This window comes from Oncorhynchus keta, chromosome 15, assembly GCF_023373465.1.
Source record: "Oncorhynchus keta strain PuntledgeMale-10-30-2019 chromosome 15, Oket_V2, whole genome shotgun sequence".
In the NCBI taxonomy this organism is placed as follows: Eukaryota; Metazoa; Chordata; class Actinopteri; order Salmoniformes; family Salmonidae; genus Oncorhynchus; species Oncorhynchus keta.
This window is the reverse complement of record NC_068435.1, coordinates 46,323,058-46,339,040: the sequence shown is the minus strand read 5'-3', so window position 1 is coordinate 46,339,040 and position 15,983 is coordinate 46,323,058. Positions and strand designations below refer to the sequence as shown.

Genomic DNA, 15,983 nt, shown 5'->3' with positions numbered 1-15,983 from the left:
GCTAACTGGCTGCTACAGGGAGCCAAGTGAGTGGTATAGGAGTCGAGGAAGAGGAGGAGACCTGTGGGCTATAGAGGGTTCGAAATCTCTTACCTCATCTACGTAAGCATTCTATGCGCGATATGCGATTTTTGGGCATAGTCAGAGATGTCGGAACAATGATAGTCATTCTTTTCTGGGAAGATCCTCTGTTACGGCAATGCTACTTTTCATTTCCTGAATGTAATAACCTAGTTGTAAATCATAACACTTGCCCCTGCTCTCACGAGATCGATGGTAGTGGCCGCTTTCACTGAACCTCCGGACAGCAGACAGTGACAGGGTTTACAACAGACAAAGTATTCATTAAATCAGACAGAGCAGATGGAAGAGAGGCAGGGTGAATACTAATACAGCGATGACATATCAGAATGTTGGTGTTTTGGAATTTCTGCCTCCCAGCGCAAATGTACTTCCATCTCAAAGTTTTTCAGGAAGTACATTTACACTGGTATACAAATTAAAGTCCTCAGGGTGAAAAGAACAGAATTAAAGATTTGTAATAGAGTTTTAATAACTCTTTAATTGGTGTGTACTGGTGTGTTTTATTTGTATTACTCTCTAATCATTCTGCATCGTTGTCATTCACTCAGCCATGCATTGCAGTGAGGCCAGATCAATACAGAAACTCTCTCTCTCCTTGTGATCTGTTGTCAGTTTTTTTCCGCAACTCTACTCCTCGTGGGATTATGGTCCCTGAGCTGAGGATGACGTGGTCTTTATTAAAATGTCCAGAGAAGAAATTGCCAGGCCAGTGAAGCTGCTCGCTGTCATGGGAATTTGCTATGCCTCAAACTATTACCGAGTGTGTTGTTTAAAAATCCTCTCTCTGCTGACCCGGAAGAGTTGGTGCTGCCTTGACAACAGATAATGGGGATCCTAATAAAATACTAAATACTGAGTCAGTCTGTCTGTCTCTGTGGGTTCGTGCTGTAGCACAATGATGGCCACTACTAGCCAATCCTGGTCCTGGAGAGATACAGTAGGTGCAGAGTTTTGTTCCAGCCCACCTAATCCAATGAATCAGCCAAGAGTCATTGGATTAATCAGGTGTGCTAGTGTAGGATTGGTCACCCCTGCCGTACCATATAACTCTAGACTTAGACTCTGATATTATAGTAGCTTAGTGATAAGCAAAGGTCTTCCGCAGACCAAGCTGCCTGGCTGAAGCATGTAAGAGGATGGAGGATCCATCAGCCACAGCAATGATCTGTGTACTCGGACACATTCAGTGAGTCACTAACCACCTCCATTCCTCAAACTGAGGCTGGTTCTACTGTAGCCAGCAGTAGTACGTACTGTATGTATATGTTAAAACGGCAGTACATATACTCTCAGACAAAAATATGCTACCGAGAAGCTAAAAGGTCTCTTCGGCTGTCCTCATAGAAGAACCCTTTTGGGTTCCATGTCAAACTCTTTTCTACTCAAAAGGGTTCTAAACGTCTACAGTTTTACCTGGAACCAAAAAGGGTTATTCCATGGAGACAGACGAAGAACCCTTTTGGAACCTGTATAGCTCTTAGAATAGAAAACCTATTCATGTCCCGATCGTCGTATGGAGGGGACCAAAGCGCAGCGTGGTGTGAATCCATTATTTTATTGAATGACCAAAAACACAAAGAACACTTAAGCAAAAACAACAAAACGAACGTGACGCTAAGATAACAAGTGCTTACACAGGCAACTACACACAGACAATCACCCACAACCCACAATGACAGGCGACCTAAATATGGTTCCCATCAGAGACAATGACTAACACCTGCCTCTGATTGAGAACCATATCAGGCCAAAAACAGAAACAGACAAACTAGACATACAACATAGAATGCCCACTCAGATCACAACCTGACCAAACAAAACATATAAACATACAAAGCAAACTATGGTCAGGGCGCGACAATCCAGCCATTCAACGTAGGAAAATACTTGCACAGACAACCATCCTGTGGTCATTAGGTCTCTCAGTGTGAATCTGTGTTATTTTCCTCTTCTGATTTCTTAAAAATCCAATTATAACACAGCTGTGGTGACTTTAATGTTTCTGACAACCTAAAGTGTGTTGTTTTACCCACTGCTCAAATCTCCTCTGCCGGGATGGGGGACAGGGAGACAGGCTTTGACTTGGCTGTCATCAGCCTCTCTCTCTGCTAGATATATTATAATGAAGCGATTTAGGCTGGAATGGATTAATTAGTTATACATCTGAAAGGCTGTCTGCGCTGAACCAAAATTAGAATTCCTCATGGTGGGGAGCGAGAATCCAGGGTAGAGGAAAGGGTAGAGAGGAGAGAGGGAAGAGGGGAGGCCATTGGGCAGGTTTGAGATTAAAACGCTTTAATTAAAGTACATGTAACTGATGTCACTGAAGCAGACATGAGAGTTGAGTTCAGCTTCAAGATAATGTGTGATGAATGGATTTGACACAACTATTTCGATCTATTTCCATTGGAAATGGAAGATTGGAAGATGTTTTTAATGTTTTACTGTAAGGTATAAACAGTGTCACACAATTTGTACCACATTGTATACCCCTGGGTAGATGTGAAAGTGGTAGAATATCCCCCATCCTGCTGTCAGTGAAAGGAGTGAAACAGTGAAAGGAGAATCATTGCACCACCAAGTGCTAAATAGAAATCCATGAAAGCCAATGTTGAGACCATATCAAGATGTCCTCTCACACTGTTTTGCTGCAGCTTACAGAGTATTCAGACCTCTTGACTTTTTCCACATTTTGTTACGGTACAGCCTTATTCTAAAATGGATTGAATTACATTTTTACCTCATCAATCTATACAATATTCCCCATAATGACAAAGCAAAAACAGGTTTTTAGAAATGTTAGCGAACTTATAAGAAATTCAAAACAGAAATACCTTATTTACATATGCATTCAGACCCTTTGCTATGAGACTCAAAATTGAGCTCAGGTGCATCCTGTTTCCATTGATTATCCTTGAGATGTTTCTACAACTTGATTGGAGTCCACCTGTGGGAAATTAAATTGATTGAACCTGATTTGGAAAGAGACACACTTGTCTATATAAGATCCCAATGTTGACAGTGCATGTCAGAGCAAAAACCAAGCAATGAGGTTGAAGGAATTGTCCGTAGAGATCCGAGACAGGATTGTGTCAAGGCATAGATCTGAGGAAATGTCTGCAGCATTGAAGGTCCCCAAGAACGAAGTGACCTACATTATTCTTAAATGGAAGAAGTTTGGAACCACCAAGACTCTTCCTAGAGCTGGCCGCCGGCCAAACTGAGCAATCAGGGGAGAGGGGCCTTGGTCAGGGAGGTGACCAAGAACCCGATTGTCATTCTGACAGAGCTCCAGAGTTCCTCTGTGGCCTTTATGGTAGAGTGGCCAGACGGAAGCCACTCCTCAGTAAAAGGCACATGACAGCCTGCTTGGAGTTTGCCAAAAGGCACCTAAAGAACGCTCAGACCATGAGAAACAAAATTCTCTGGTCCGATGAAACCAAGGTTGAATGTGGGGATGTTTTCAGCAGCAGGGACTGGGAGACTAGTAAGAATTGATGGAAAGATGAACGGAGCAAAGTACAACGAGATCCTTGACAGAAAGCTGCTCCAGAGTGCTTATGACCTCAAACTGGGGCAGAGGTTCACCTTCCAACAGTACAATGACCCTAAGCATACAACGAAGCAAGACATCGCAGGAGTGGCTTTGGGATAAGTCTCTGAATGTCCTTGAGTGGCCCAGCCAGATCGCGGACTTGAACCAGATCGAACATCTCTGGGGAGACCTAAAAATAGATGTGCAGCGACGCTCCCCTTCCAACCTGACAGAGCTTGAGAGGACCTGCAGAGAAGAATGGGAGTAACGCCCCAAATACAGGTGTGCCAAGCTTGTAGTGTCATACCCAAGAAGACACAAGGCTGTAATCGCTGCCAAAGGTGTTTCATATCGCACAGCGATATGGTACTGTGCTCGATTTGGCCTCTGCGTGCCTCTGGAGGCTCTGCAATTGCATCACACCCTCCATACGGCACCTCCGACCACATTTTCCGATCAAGCATAAATTGCCTCTTATGATCAACTGAGCCAAGGAGTAGTAGTATGGGTTGCGTATTTAAGTACCATTAGCCACTTAAAATACTCATCCAATTGACATTTTAAGCACCATGGGATACCACTATTCAATTGAACATCATGTTTTCTTAGTATAATCCATATTTGGGGTGGTATTACAGAGATCGTGTAAAGAATTTGACTACTGGTATGTATGATAGAACTATACTGTTCTTGCTATTCCATTTCTATGTTCTCACCAGTATGGGAACACTGGCTGCGTCTGAAATGGCACCCTATTCCCTTTATTTGACTAGAGCCCTATGTGTCTCAGGCATCCTCACCAGGACCAGTTGTTGTGATGGTTAGCCTGTCAGCCTCACCATTAGGTCCTGGGCTGTTTCTCTCAGCAACACCTACGCCACCACACCTTCAGTTCAGCACCCAGTCTGCCTGTCAGAGAGCAGCAGCACTTACACATCTGAAGTGTCTCATTACGTAACGCCACCATTTAGAGGAGCAGAGCTTTCCTCACCGATGGGAGATTTCACTTCTTTATTTTGCATTTTAATTATTCAACTGAGCTTGTTAGAGTTAGATAGCTGTTCAGTTCCTTGATATGGTAGAAACCAGAGCAGGGTCAAACGGGGTTTGGTAAACCTTTACGGTACTACTGTTTAGTAATAGATTGTTAATAGATTATGAATAAGGCAGTTATTAACGCTCTATTACTTGACCTTAAAAGGAGGCCCTGTAAGTGTTTCTAAGGGCCCTGGCTCCTTTTGCAGATATCAAGGTTGTATTCTTTTTTTCTCTCATTATACAACTACAGTCACCCCCCAGAACAGAGTTTTTCTGCCTAACAGCCCCCCCTCCCCCCACACACACACCCCCACACCCATGTCATGTTAACAAAAACAGTGACTACATTTATGCTTGTCCTCCTGCTAGGGGGGATAATAGGACAAATGTCTAACAGTTTGCTGACAATATTATTGGTTGCCAGCGTCTTCTGCTGAAGAGAATATTTTGTTTTCTGTTTGGTTCCTAAATGATGAATTAGATTCTGTTTTTGTGAATCTTTAATGGTTTGAGACAAAGGGAAGGAAAAAGTATGTTTGTGGGTTGTGTGTTTTAGTGTGTCAGTGCCGGTTAAGATCCAAGCCTGTGTTATGTTTGTGAAGGCTTTATGAGTGCTGGGTGGAGTGGTATGTTTGTGAGACGGCTGAATTGCACAGGGCCTGACATAAGAGTAATCTCTCTATCTCTTAGTGCTCTACAGCTTTTACAACTCCATCAATTTCTTCCTGACTGCCAGGCTGGCATCCTGAGGAGGGTTGCCAGTTATACACCACCTGATACACTTCATCGATTTAGAGTTGGTCTGCTCTGGTTTCCCAGACACAGATTAAGTCTAGTCCTGGTATAAAAAGCACTAGTCCTCGACTAAAAAAGCTTTGCCATGAAGCATGGTATGCTTCATCTGTGAAAACAGGCCCTTAGTTTTCACCGTGGTCGGTCTGGCATCCACTTTAGTAATGGGCAAACTGCTGCAGCAGCAGTTCAACAATAATGTTTGATTGCTTGGTATTGATTAGCTGAATAAATGGGCTAGTTTTGGTCCTTTGCTCGTTTTCATGTTTTGTCCAATTTCAGTGGGTTTCAAACATCAAGCAAATTTCCCTCAATAGTGCACAGGAATATGTCACTTTGCCTTCGATGGTGCCCTGATCGTGTGGCTGAAATGAACAGCTCTTTGTTTGCAACGTGCCTGTCTACCCACCTCTTGTTATTATTTTTCCAGAAAATTTTAAATCCAGTCATTTTAAAATCGAATGGTGGAAGTTTAAGCTCTGTGTTGACTTTGAGGTAGTGTAAGTGACTTCACTACTTTATTCACTCTTTCAATCTCTCTCCTCCTATCCCTCTCCCTTTCTCTCTACAGTACAAACAAGTGGAGCAGTATATGTCCTTCCACAAGCTGCCGGCTGACTTCCGACAGAAAATCCATGATTATTACGAGCACCGGTACCAGGGGAAGATGTTTGATGAAGAGAGCATCCTGGAAGAGCTGAATGAACCACTCAGAGAGGTAAGTCCCTTAGTCCCTGCCTGGACATGCACAAACATGCTCACAAACATGACTAACAAACTATGTCTATCTTAAGGAAATTGTCAATTTCAACTGCCGTAAACTGGTGGCATCCATGCCACTGTTCGCCAACGCAGAGCCCAACTTTGTGACAGCCATGTTGATCATGCTCCGCTTCGAGGTCTTCCAGCCCCGTGATTACATTATCAGAGAGGGCACCATCGGCAAGAAGATGTACTTTATCCAGCATGGAGTCTGCAATGTCATCACTAAGGGAACCCTGGGAATGAAGCTCTCTGATGGCTCCTACTTTGGAGGTATGGGCCTGAACCACAACACACACAGAATTAAATATAGTTCAGCAAACAATTCATATTTAGTGCCTCCTTGTGTTTTGCCTTACATCTTTGTACTCTATTACCATGTTCTCAAATGATGAAGTGCTTTGCGTGTTGGGGTACTTTTTTGGAAGTGTAAGACAATCCCAGATGGCTGGTAGTTGAACAGATGCAGTGTGGTTTCTACAGTATATTTGAAACATTATTAAATATAACATTATTATATTGTATCTCTGCCACATGTTGCTCTATCTCTGTGTCTCCTGACCCTGTTTCCCTTTTCCAGAGATCTGTTTGCTGACACGTGGCCGGCGTACTGCCAGTGTTAGAGCGGAGACATACTGTCGTCTCTACTCCCTGTCTGTGGACAACTTCAATGAGGTTCTGGAGGAATACCCCATGATGAGACGGGCCTTTGAGACAGTGGCCATCGACCGACTGGACCGCATAGGTACTGAAGAGAGCTCTGGGCCCTGTACCAATGCACCTTGCTTGCGTCCTTCCTCAAAGTAATCACTGGTCTGACATTACTGGATCTATGAAAGCTGTGGAATCGTTGCTTTCACCATCCATTTGTGTTCGATCAGTGAGAACTACGGGAGGAAGGAAGATTAATTTTAAAGTAGTTAAATAAGACCTTAGTTGTACTGCTTCTCTTGCTTAAAAAAGAGAAAGAAACTACCTGTGTGATAGCAGTTTTCATGCTAGTGGTACCCAGGTGGTTCCACAGTTGAAGGTTTGTTTGTTTTCAGACCTGATCTGCTAGTTTTTATTCAGTTTTAGTTGTGTTTTTTATATTACTTCATTTCAGTTTAAGTCTTAGTGTTAAGTGTTAAGTGTTAAGGATAGAAAGCATGCGTGTGAGTATAGTTTTTTTTTTTTTACTTCTTGCCACTGGGATGCAGTAATACATAAGGTGATGATGGGTCAGGTTCTAGGTCAGGTTTAAATTATAAAGTCAATTCCATTGTGACTTGATTTTAAAAGGAATATTGCTGAGACAGCTACAAAAATATGGTTGAAGGAAATTCTCCAATGCTTTTAATAATTTTTGAAAACTAGTAGTACATGTAAGAAGAGTCAAGTTGGCTACCTTGACACTTTTTTCCATGTTAGCTGGTGATTGTTATGCACAAGCCATTTACAAAAATAACAATGTAATGATTGTCATGATGTTTTTTATTTGCATTTTAGTTCAAATTCAATTTCAGTTTCAGTATAGTTTTCATTTTTCAAACGGGTTTGTAAATGATTTTATTTCAGTTTACTGAATAGTTTTTTCATTATTAGTTTTATTTTTAGTCTCAGTTATAGTTTACTATAATAACCTTGCCACAGATGCTGCAGTCCCCACTGTTTGCCAGATACATCAGTGTTCCAAATAATCGAGACCTGGTACAGATTTATGAAGTGGACCCACCTGTTATTTTCACAAGCTGGAAGAGGACAAAAACAAGGCTTGAAATATGACACTATCTATATTGATACCTCATATTCATATTAGATCCTAATGTTACGTATTGATATCAATGTTTTTAAATTTTACCTTTATGTTCTATCTTTTTATGTTTTACTCCCTCTAAGAAATAGCAGATGCAAACTAATCTATGAATATGATCTCTATCCCAGGCAGACAGTTGAGTAATGCTGTGGCTTCAGCACCATTTGTGAATTGATCGCCCCCATCTAGCTTCAGAGTTTGTCCTGTTAGGTGACCTAAACTGGGATATGCTTAACACCCCGGCAGTCCTACAATCTAAGCTAGATGCCCTCAATCTCACGCAAATCATCAAGGAACCCACCAGGTACAACCCTAACTCTGTAAACAAGGGCACCCTCATAGACGTCATCCTGACCAACTGGCCCTCCAAATATACCTCCGCTGTCTTCAACCAGGATCTCAGCGATCACTGCCTCATCGCCTGTATCCGCCACGGAGCCGCAGTCAAACGACCACCCCTCATCACTGTCAAACGCTCCCTAAAACACTTCTGTGAGCAGGCCTTTCTAATCGACCTGGCCCGTGTATCCTGGAAGGACATTGACCTCATCCGTCAGTTGAGGATGCCTGGTCATTCTTTAAAAGTAACTTCCTCACCATTTTGGATAAGCATGCTCCGTTCAAAAATGCAGAACCAAGAACAGATACAGCCCTTGGTTCACCCCAGACCTGACTGCCCTCGACCAGCACAAAAACATCCTGTGGCGGACTGCAATAGCATCGAATAGCCCCGTGATATGCAACTGTTCAGGGAAGTCAGGAACCAATACACGCAGTCAGTCAGGAAAGCTAAGGCCAGCTTCTTCAGGCAAAAGTTTGCATCCTGTAGCTCCAACTCCAAAAAGTTCTGGGACACTGTGAAGTCCATGGAGAACAAGAGCACCTCCTCTCAGCTGCCCACTGCACTGAGGCTAGGAAACACGGTCTCCACCGATAAATCCATGATTATCGAAAACTTCAATAAGCACTTCTCAACGGCTGGCCATGCCTTCCGCCTGGCTACTCCAACCTCGGCCAACAGCTCCGCCCCCCGTAGTTCCTCACCCAAGCCTCTCCAGGTTCTCCTTTACCCAAATCCAGATAGCAGATGTTCTGAAAGAGCTGCAAAACCTGGACCCGTACAAATCAGCTGGGCTTGACAATCTGGACCCGCTATTTCTGAAACTATCTGCCGCCATTGTCGCAACCCCTATCACCAGCCTGTTCAACCTCTCTTTCATATCGTCTGAGATCCCCAAGGATTGAAAGCTGCCGCAGTCATCCCCCTCTTCAAAGGAGGAGACACCCTGGACCCAAACTGCTATAGACCTATATCCATCCTGCCCTGCCTATCTAAGGTCTTCGAAAGCCAAGTCAACAAACAGGTCACTGACCATCTCGAATCCCACCGTACCTTCTCCGCTGTGCAATCTGGTTTCCGAGCCGGTCACGGGTGCACCTCAGCCACACTCAAGGTACTAAATGATATCATAACCGCCATCGATAAAAGACAGTACTGTGCAGCCGTCTTCATCGACCTCGCCAAGGCTTTCGACTCTGTCAATCACCAAATTCTTATCGGCAGACTCAACAGCCTCGGTTTTTCGGATGACTGCCTTGCCTGGTTCACCAATTACTTTGCAGACAGAGTTCAGTGTGTCAAATCAGAGGGCATGCTGTCCGGTCCTCTGGCAGTCTCTATGGGGGTGCCACAGGGTTCAATTCTCGGGCCGACTCTTTTCTCTGTATATATCAATGATGTTGCTCTTGCTGCGGGCGATTCCCTGATCCACCTCTACGCAGACGACACCATTCTATATACTTTCGGCCCGTCATTGGACACTGTGCTATCAAACCTCCAAACGAGCTTCAATGCCATACAGCACTCCTTCCGTGGCCTCCAACTGCTCTTAAACGCGAGTAAAACCAAATGCATGCTTTTCAACCGATCGCTGCCTGCACCTGCATGCCCGACTAGCATCACCACCCTGGATGGTTCCAACCTTGAATATGTGGACATCTATAAGTACCTAGGTGTCTGGCTAGACTGCAAACTCTCCTTCCAGACTCACATCAAACATCTCCAATCAAAAATCAAATCCAGAGTCGGCTTTCTATTCCGCAACAAAGCCTCCTTCACTCACGCTGCCAAGCTTACCCTAGTAAAACTGACTATCCTACCGATCCTCGACTTCGGCGATGTCATCTACAAAATGGCTTCCAACACTCTACTCAGCAAACTGGATGCAGTCTATCACAGTGCCATCCGTTTTGTCACTAAAGCACCTTATACCACCCACCACTGCGACTTGTATGCTCTAGTCGGCTGGCCCTCACTACATATTCGTCGCCAGACCCACTGGCTCCAGGTCATTTACAAGTCCATGCTAGGTAAAGCTCCGCCTTATCTCAGTTCACTGGTCACGATGGCAACACCCATCCGTAGCACGCGCTCCAGCAGGTGTATCTCACTGATCATCCCTAAAGCCAACACCTCATTTGGCCGCCTTTCGTTCCAGTACTCTGCTGCCTGTGACTGGAACGAATTGCAAAAATCGCTGAAGTTGGAGACTTTTATCTCCCTCACCAACTTCAAACATCAGCTATCCGAGCAGCTAACCGATCGCTGCAGCTGTACATAGTCTATAGGTAAATAGCTCACCCTTATTCACCTGCCTCATTCCCATACTGTTTTTATACTGTTTTTATTTATTTACTTTTCTGCTCTTTTGCACACCAATATCACCAATATCTCTACCTGTACATGCCCATCTGATCATTTATCACTCCAGTGTTAATCTGCAAAATTGTATTATTCGCCTACCTCCTCATGCCTTTTGCACACATTGTATATAGATTGCCCATTTTTTTTTCTACTGTGTTATTGACTAGTTAATTGTTTACTCCATGTGTAACTCTGTGTTGTCTGTTCACACTGCTATGCTTTATCTTGGCCAGGTCGCAGTTGCAAATGAGAACTTGTTCTCAACTAGCCTACCTGGTTAAATAAAGGTGAAATAAAAATAAAAAAAAATAAATAAACACTATAGGACAGTGTTAATTGATAAAGTGACACTATGACCCTCTTGTTTTCAGTATTTTCCTCGTGCATTGCTTCTTGCCCCAAAATATATCAAGTTTGAAGGTCAGAATATGCTGTCTGTGAACCCCGCCCTTATCTCTTAATTTGTTACCCCTACTTCTCCTCTTTCCTCTACCTCATCATGTTCTACTATTCTCCCCCCCTCCCTTCATCACAGGCAAGAAGAACACCATTCTGATGCACAAAGTGCAGCACGACCTCAACTCCGGCGTCTTCAACAACCATGAGAATGAGATGATCCAGGAGATTGTCAAGTACGACCGTGAGATGGTCAAACTGGTGGACCTCCAGAGACCCCGCACCATGTCCATGACTTCCTCTGTCCCCGGGGGCATGTTCTCCCCTGCAGGCCCTTCTGGGGCTGGGGCCCTCGCCAGCCTCCAGCAGGCTGTGGCCATGAGCTTCTGCCCCCAGGGGATGGGGCCGATGGGGGGAATGGGGATGCCAGGGATGGGGCTGATGGGTATGCCGATGGGTATGGGGACTGGGCCGATGGGGCCAGGTCCGATGGGGCTGGGGATGGCGTCTGGTTCGGGGTCAGGGACGCTGCAGTCCCCCCGCATGTTGCGGAGGTTTCAGGTGGTCCATAGCCTGTCTCAGAGCCCAGTCTCCGCATCCCCTCTCCAGTCCCAGCCACCCCAGATGGCTCATGCAACAGGGGCGTTTGGGTCGGCTATCTCCAGCCCACCAGTCCAGAGCCCTCTGACGCACCAGGGACGGACATTCCAGTACATGGCAGGAGCAGGGCCCTCTGGGTCTCAGCTGTCCCTGGTGCAGCACCATGTTCCCAGTCCCACACACACCATCCAGAGGCCCTCCTCGCACAAGAGCACCCACTCCCTCCACTCGGGCACCCTGAGCCAAGACGCCCGTGCCCTCTCCTCCTCCCAGCTCTCCCTCCCTCAGGAAGGAACGCCTGCCGTCACCCCCAGCCCTCCCCAATCCACCCACCCATCCACCCATGCCTCCTCCACCTCCATCGGTCCTCCTCAGCCCACTCACCCTAGCCAGCCGGGGCCCTCCGGGGTGGGAGTCCAGGTTGAGGGAAGACCCACGGGAACTCCACAGCGTGTGGCTTTCGCCTCTACTCCTCCACCAGGAGCACCCGGGATGGGGGCGGCTGTGGTGGCAGCTGGGTCGGGGATTCCGGACTCTGGGGTCCCCAACAAGGATTTGATCGATAGCCTACCGGAGTTAGACTCAGCCCGGAGCCGGCTGTCTTCTAACTTGTGACCCTATGAGAGGTGCAGGATAGAGGCCTTTACGTAGGTGAATCTAAAACTCTGTCTGAAACTGGTTGGCTTCCTTACCGACATGGCCGACAGAATACGGGCCACATCGTCAGTCATTCATAAAGAATGTCTTGTGTGTCGGTCAGAGTCAACAAAGAGGAAAGAGGAAAGAGAAACTCTGTGACTCGTGTGAGTCCAAACAATTAAACTAGTTTAACAAAGGTTAGACTGGACTGTTCTACTGTGCCAGCATCTTTATTCTTAGTAGCACCCCTTACACTGCTTCCAAACACCTATATTGCTGTCTTTACTGTAAAGATATCGAGAAAGAAACTGTTGTATACTGTGTAGAATCCATACAGCGCAATCTAGCAGGAGCTGGACTTAAAAACGAAAAATCAGGGACTTGAATCAAAGGACAATGATGACATTTTACGCTTTCAGAACGTGTTTTTGGGTGTCCTTTTTTTCTGTATACGCTGTTGTAGCAAAAATAACTACGTTGCTCTTCACATTGTTTAAAATAGTGTTTTAGACCGCTGGTCGATCTTACATCGATATGTAAATAGTTGAAATAGTAAAAAAATGACCGAAAGATAATATCTTCATTGTATCTATTCTAAACCAAAGTTGAGCTTGAACACGAAGTTTGGTTGTGTCTGTATCAACTAAAAAAGAGATCCAGAAGAAAATGCCATTTATTTAACTGCCTTGATTTAGAAGCCATAAATTTGGTTTGTGTGTGTATATATATATATATATATATATATATATATATATGCGTGCGTGTGTGTGTGTGAGAGAGAGAGTTGGTATGCATGTTTTTGGTTCCATTCGGTTTTTCCAAGAGAGCTGACATGTGTACTCATATCTTTACACTGCTTTGTCAGGCATGGTTGGTTGGATTTGCTGGCAATGGCACAGGCAATATTTCACAGCTTTTCTGTTCAGCTAAATGTGTCTAGGAAGATATCCACTTGTCATGTTGGCAGAAATATACATAACGTGACACTGGAGGAAAAACATGGTGGTAAATCGTCAGCGCTTTATCAAAAAGAACCATCGCAAACAACCCAAACTGTATACTTGCTTGTTTTCGTCCAGGTTTATTAATTAATACATGCAATATAATTCTGCAATACACTTACCCCGCCTATATGTGTAAACACTCAGTGGCCAGTATATTAGGTACACCACCCTGTTCACCAAAATGGTTCGCTCCTACAGACAGTGAGTCACATGGCCTTGTTATATAAAGCAGGCAGACAGCCATCGAGGCATTCAGTCACTGTTTGATTTAATGTTAGAATAGGCAACACAAGTTACCTAAGCTACCTTGAGCGTGGCTTTTCATGCACGGCAGTGTCCAGGTTTTTACAGAGAATGGTGTGACAAATAAAAAACATCCAGTCAGCAGCAGTCCTGTGGGCAAAAACAGCTCGTTGATGAGAGGTCGAAGGAGAATGCCAAGAATCGTGCAAGCTAACAGGCGGGCCACAAACAGGCATATAGCAGTGCAGTACAACAGTGGTGTGCAGAATGGCATCTCGGAAAGCACAACTCGTCGGTTCTTGCTATTGCAGCAGATGACCACGCTGGGTTCCAGTCCTATCAGCTAAAAACAGTGAGCATGCGATCACCAACACTGGACAATATTGAGGACTGGAAAAACATTGCCTGGTCCGACAAATTCTATTGCGTCATGCTGATGGCAGAGTCAGGATTTGGCTAAGCAGCATAAATCCATTGCCCCATTTTTCCTAGCGTAAATGGTACAGGCGGGTGGCAGTGGTGTAATGGAGAGGGGAATTTTTTCCTGGCACATGTTAGGTCGCTTGATACCAATTGAGCAATGTTTTCTTGCACTGAAGAATTCAGGCTGTCCTGGAGGCCAAGCAGGATCTGACCCTGTACTAGATGGGTGTACCAAATCAACTGGCCATATACAGTACCAGTCAAAAGTTTGGACACACCCACCCATTAAAAGGTTTTTCTTTATTTTTTACTATTTTCTACATTTTAGAATAATAGTGTAGACTTTGACAGTATGAAATAACACATATGGTATCATGTAGTAACCAAAAAGTGTTAAACAAATCTAAATATATTTGAGATTTGAGATTTTTCAAAGTAGCCACCGTTTGCATTTATGACAGCTTGCACACTCTTGGAATTCTCTCAACCAGCTTCATGTGGTAGTCACCTGAATGCAATTAAATTAACAGGTGTGCCTTGTTAAAAGTGAATTTGTGGAATTTATTTCCTTCTTAATGTTTTAGCTGTGTTGTGACAAGGTAGAGGTGGTATACAGAAGATAGCCCTATTTGGTAAAAGACCAAGTCCATATTATGGCAAGAACAGCTCAAATAAGCAAAGGGAAATTACAGTTCATCATTACTTGAAGACATTAATGTCGCAAAGACCATCAAGCGCTATGATGAGGACCACCACAGGAAAGGAAAACCCAGAGTTACCTCTGCTGCAGAGGATATGTTCATTAGAGTTACCAGCCTCAGAAATGGCTGATTCACAGAGTTCAAGTAACATACACATCTCAACATCAACTGTTCAGAGGAGACTGAACGAATCAGGCCTTCATGGTCGAATTGCTGCAAAGAAATTTGAGATTTTTGTTTCCAACCTCCGTGTCTTTGTGAGACCCAGAGTAGGTGAACGGATTATCTCCACATGTGTGGTTATATTTGATTTGTTTAACACTTTTTTTGGTTACTACATGATTCCATATGTGTTATTTCAGAGTTTTGATGTCTTCACTATTATTCTATAATGTAGAAAATAGTAAAAATAAAGAAAAACCCTTGAATGAGTAGGTGTGTCCACATTTTGGACTGGTACTGTATACATATATATAGTGTATATGTTTTGTTTTTTTACTGTGAAACCTTAAAGAATCAGCAGCTGCCGTGGCTTCACTAGTTGAGATATTGTAGTCCAGCGACCATATTGTTACCTTAACCTAAAATGTCACAGGAAGTGAGTGGATGTAGTTCTTTTGTGGATCAAATGAGGCAGACTGGTTTCAAACCTGTTCAAGGTCACCTGCGGATTTCAGAATGGAGTTATGGAAAACAAGTCCCCAAACTGTCATTTTAAATGACATTTTAAAGTAATGTTGTACATTGTAAAGCAAGACAAACTAATCGACAGAATGCATGCCAATGGGAAATGGGGTGGGGCAGAGGAAAAAGAAAAGTATATCTTCACCTGTGTGAGTTTGGTGTTGTATGTACAGTATATTGAGCAAGAGCAGCTCCTTCGAGTCCAAAACTCCACGAATGTCTGTACGACAAGAATTTATTCCTCAATAATTAATCAATTCAAGGCTGTGGCGGGTTGTGACTTTGAAGATAAATATTTAAGTTATTCTAACCCTGGTGTGCTTCAAGCCTTCTCTTGCTGAATGTATGTCATATGAGGGGGAAGACAGCTAATCAGAAATAAACTGCCATGTAAATACAAGGACTGACATTATTACGGGTGACGATGCGAAGGGAGATTTTGCTGTATGTGTTTGTGTGACTTAGGTTTGATGCTTCTCTCGTTTGAGTGTGTTCTGTATGTAAACTGTATGTTTCCCTGTTCTATGATGAGAGAATACACGTTTTATTTATTGGATGTACTGTAGCATAGAGAGAGTTGAAA

The 15,983-nt window shown here is 44.1% G+C and overlaps 1 protein-coding gene across 1 annotated transcript in view; it reads left to right on the top strand.

Moving 5' to 3' along the window:
- Positions 1-14,315, top strand: part of LOC118395063 (potassium/sodium hyperpolarization-activated cyclic nucleotide-gated channel 2-like) — a 53,632-nt gene extending 39,317 nt beyond the window's left edge. Inside the window, exons 5-8 of the mRNA XM_035788848.2 lie at positions 6,021-6,167; positions 6,244-6,484; positions 6,792-6,956; positions 11,246-14,315. Coding sequence (XP_035644741.1) covers positions 6,021-6,167; positions 6,244-6,484; positions 6,792-6,956; positions 11,246-12,321 — 1,629 coding nt within the window. The 3' untranslated portion in view covers positions 12,322-14,315. The remainder of the gene's footprint in view (positions 1-6,020; positions 6,168-6,243; positions 6,485-6,791; positions 6,957-11,245) is intronic.
- The last annotated feature ends 1,668 nt before the right edge of the window (positions 14,316-15,983 follow it).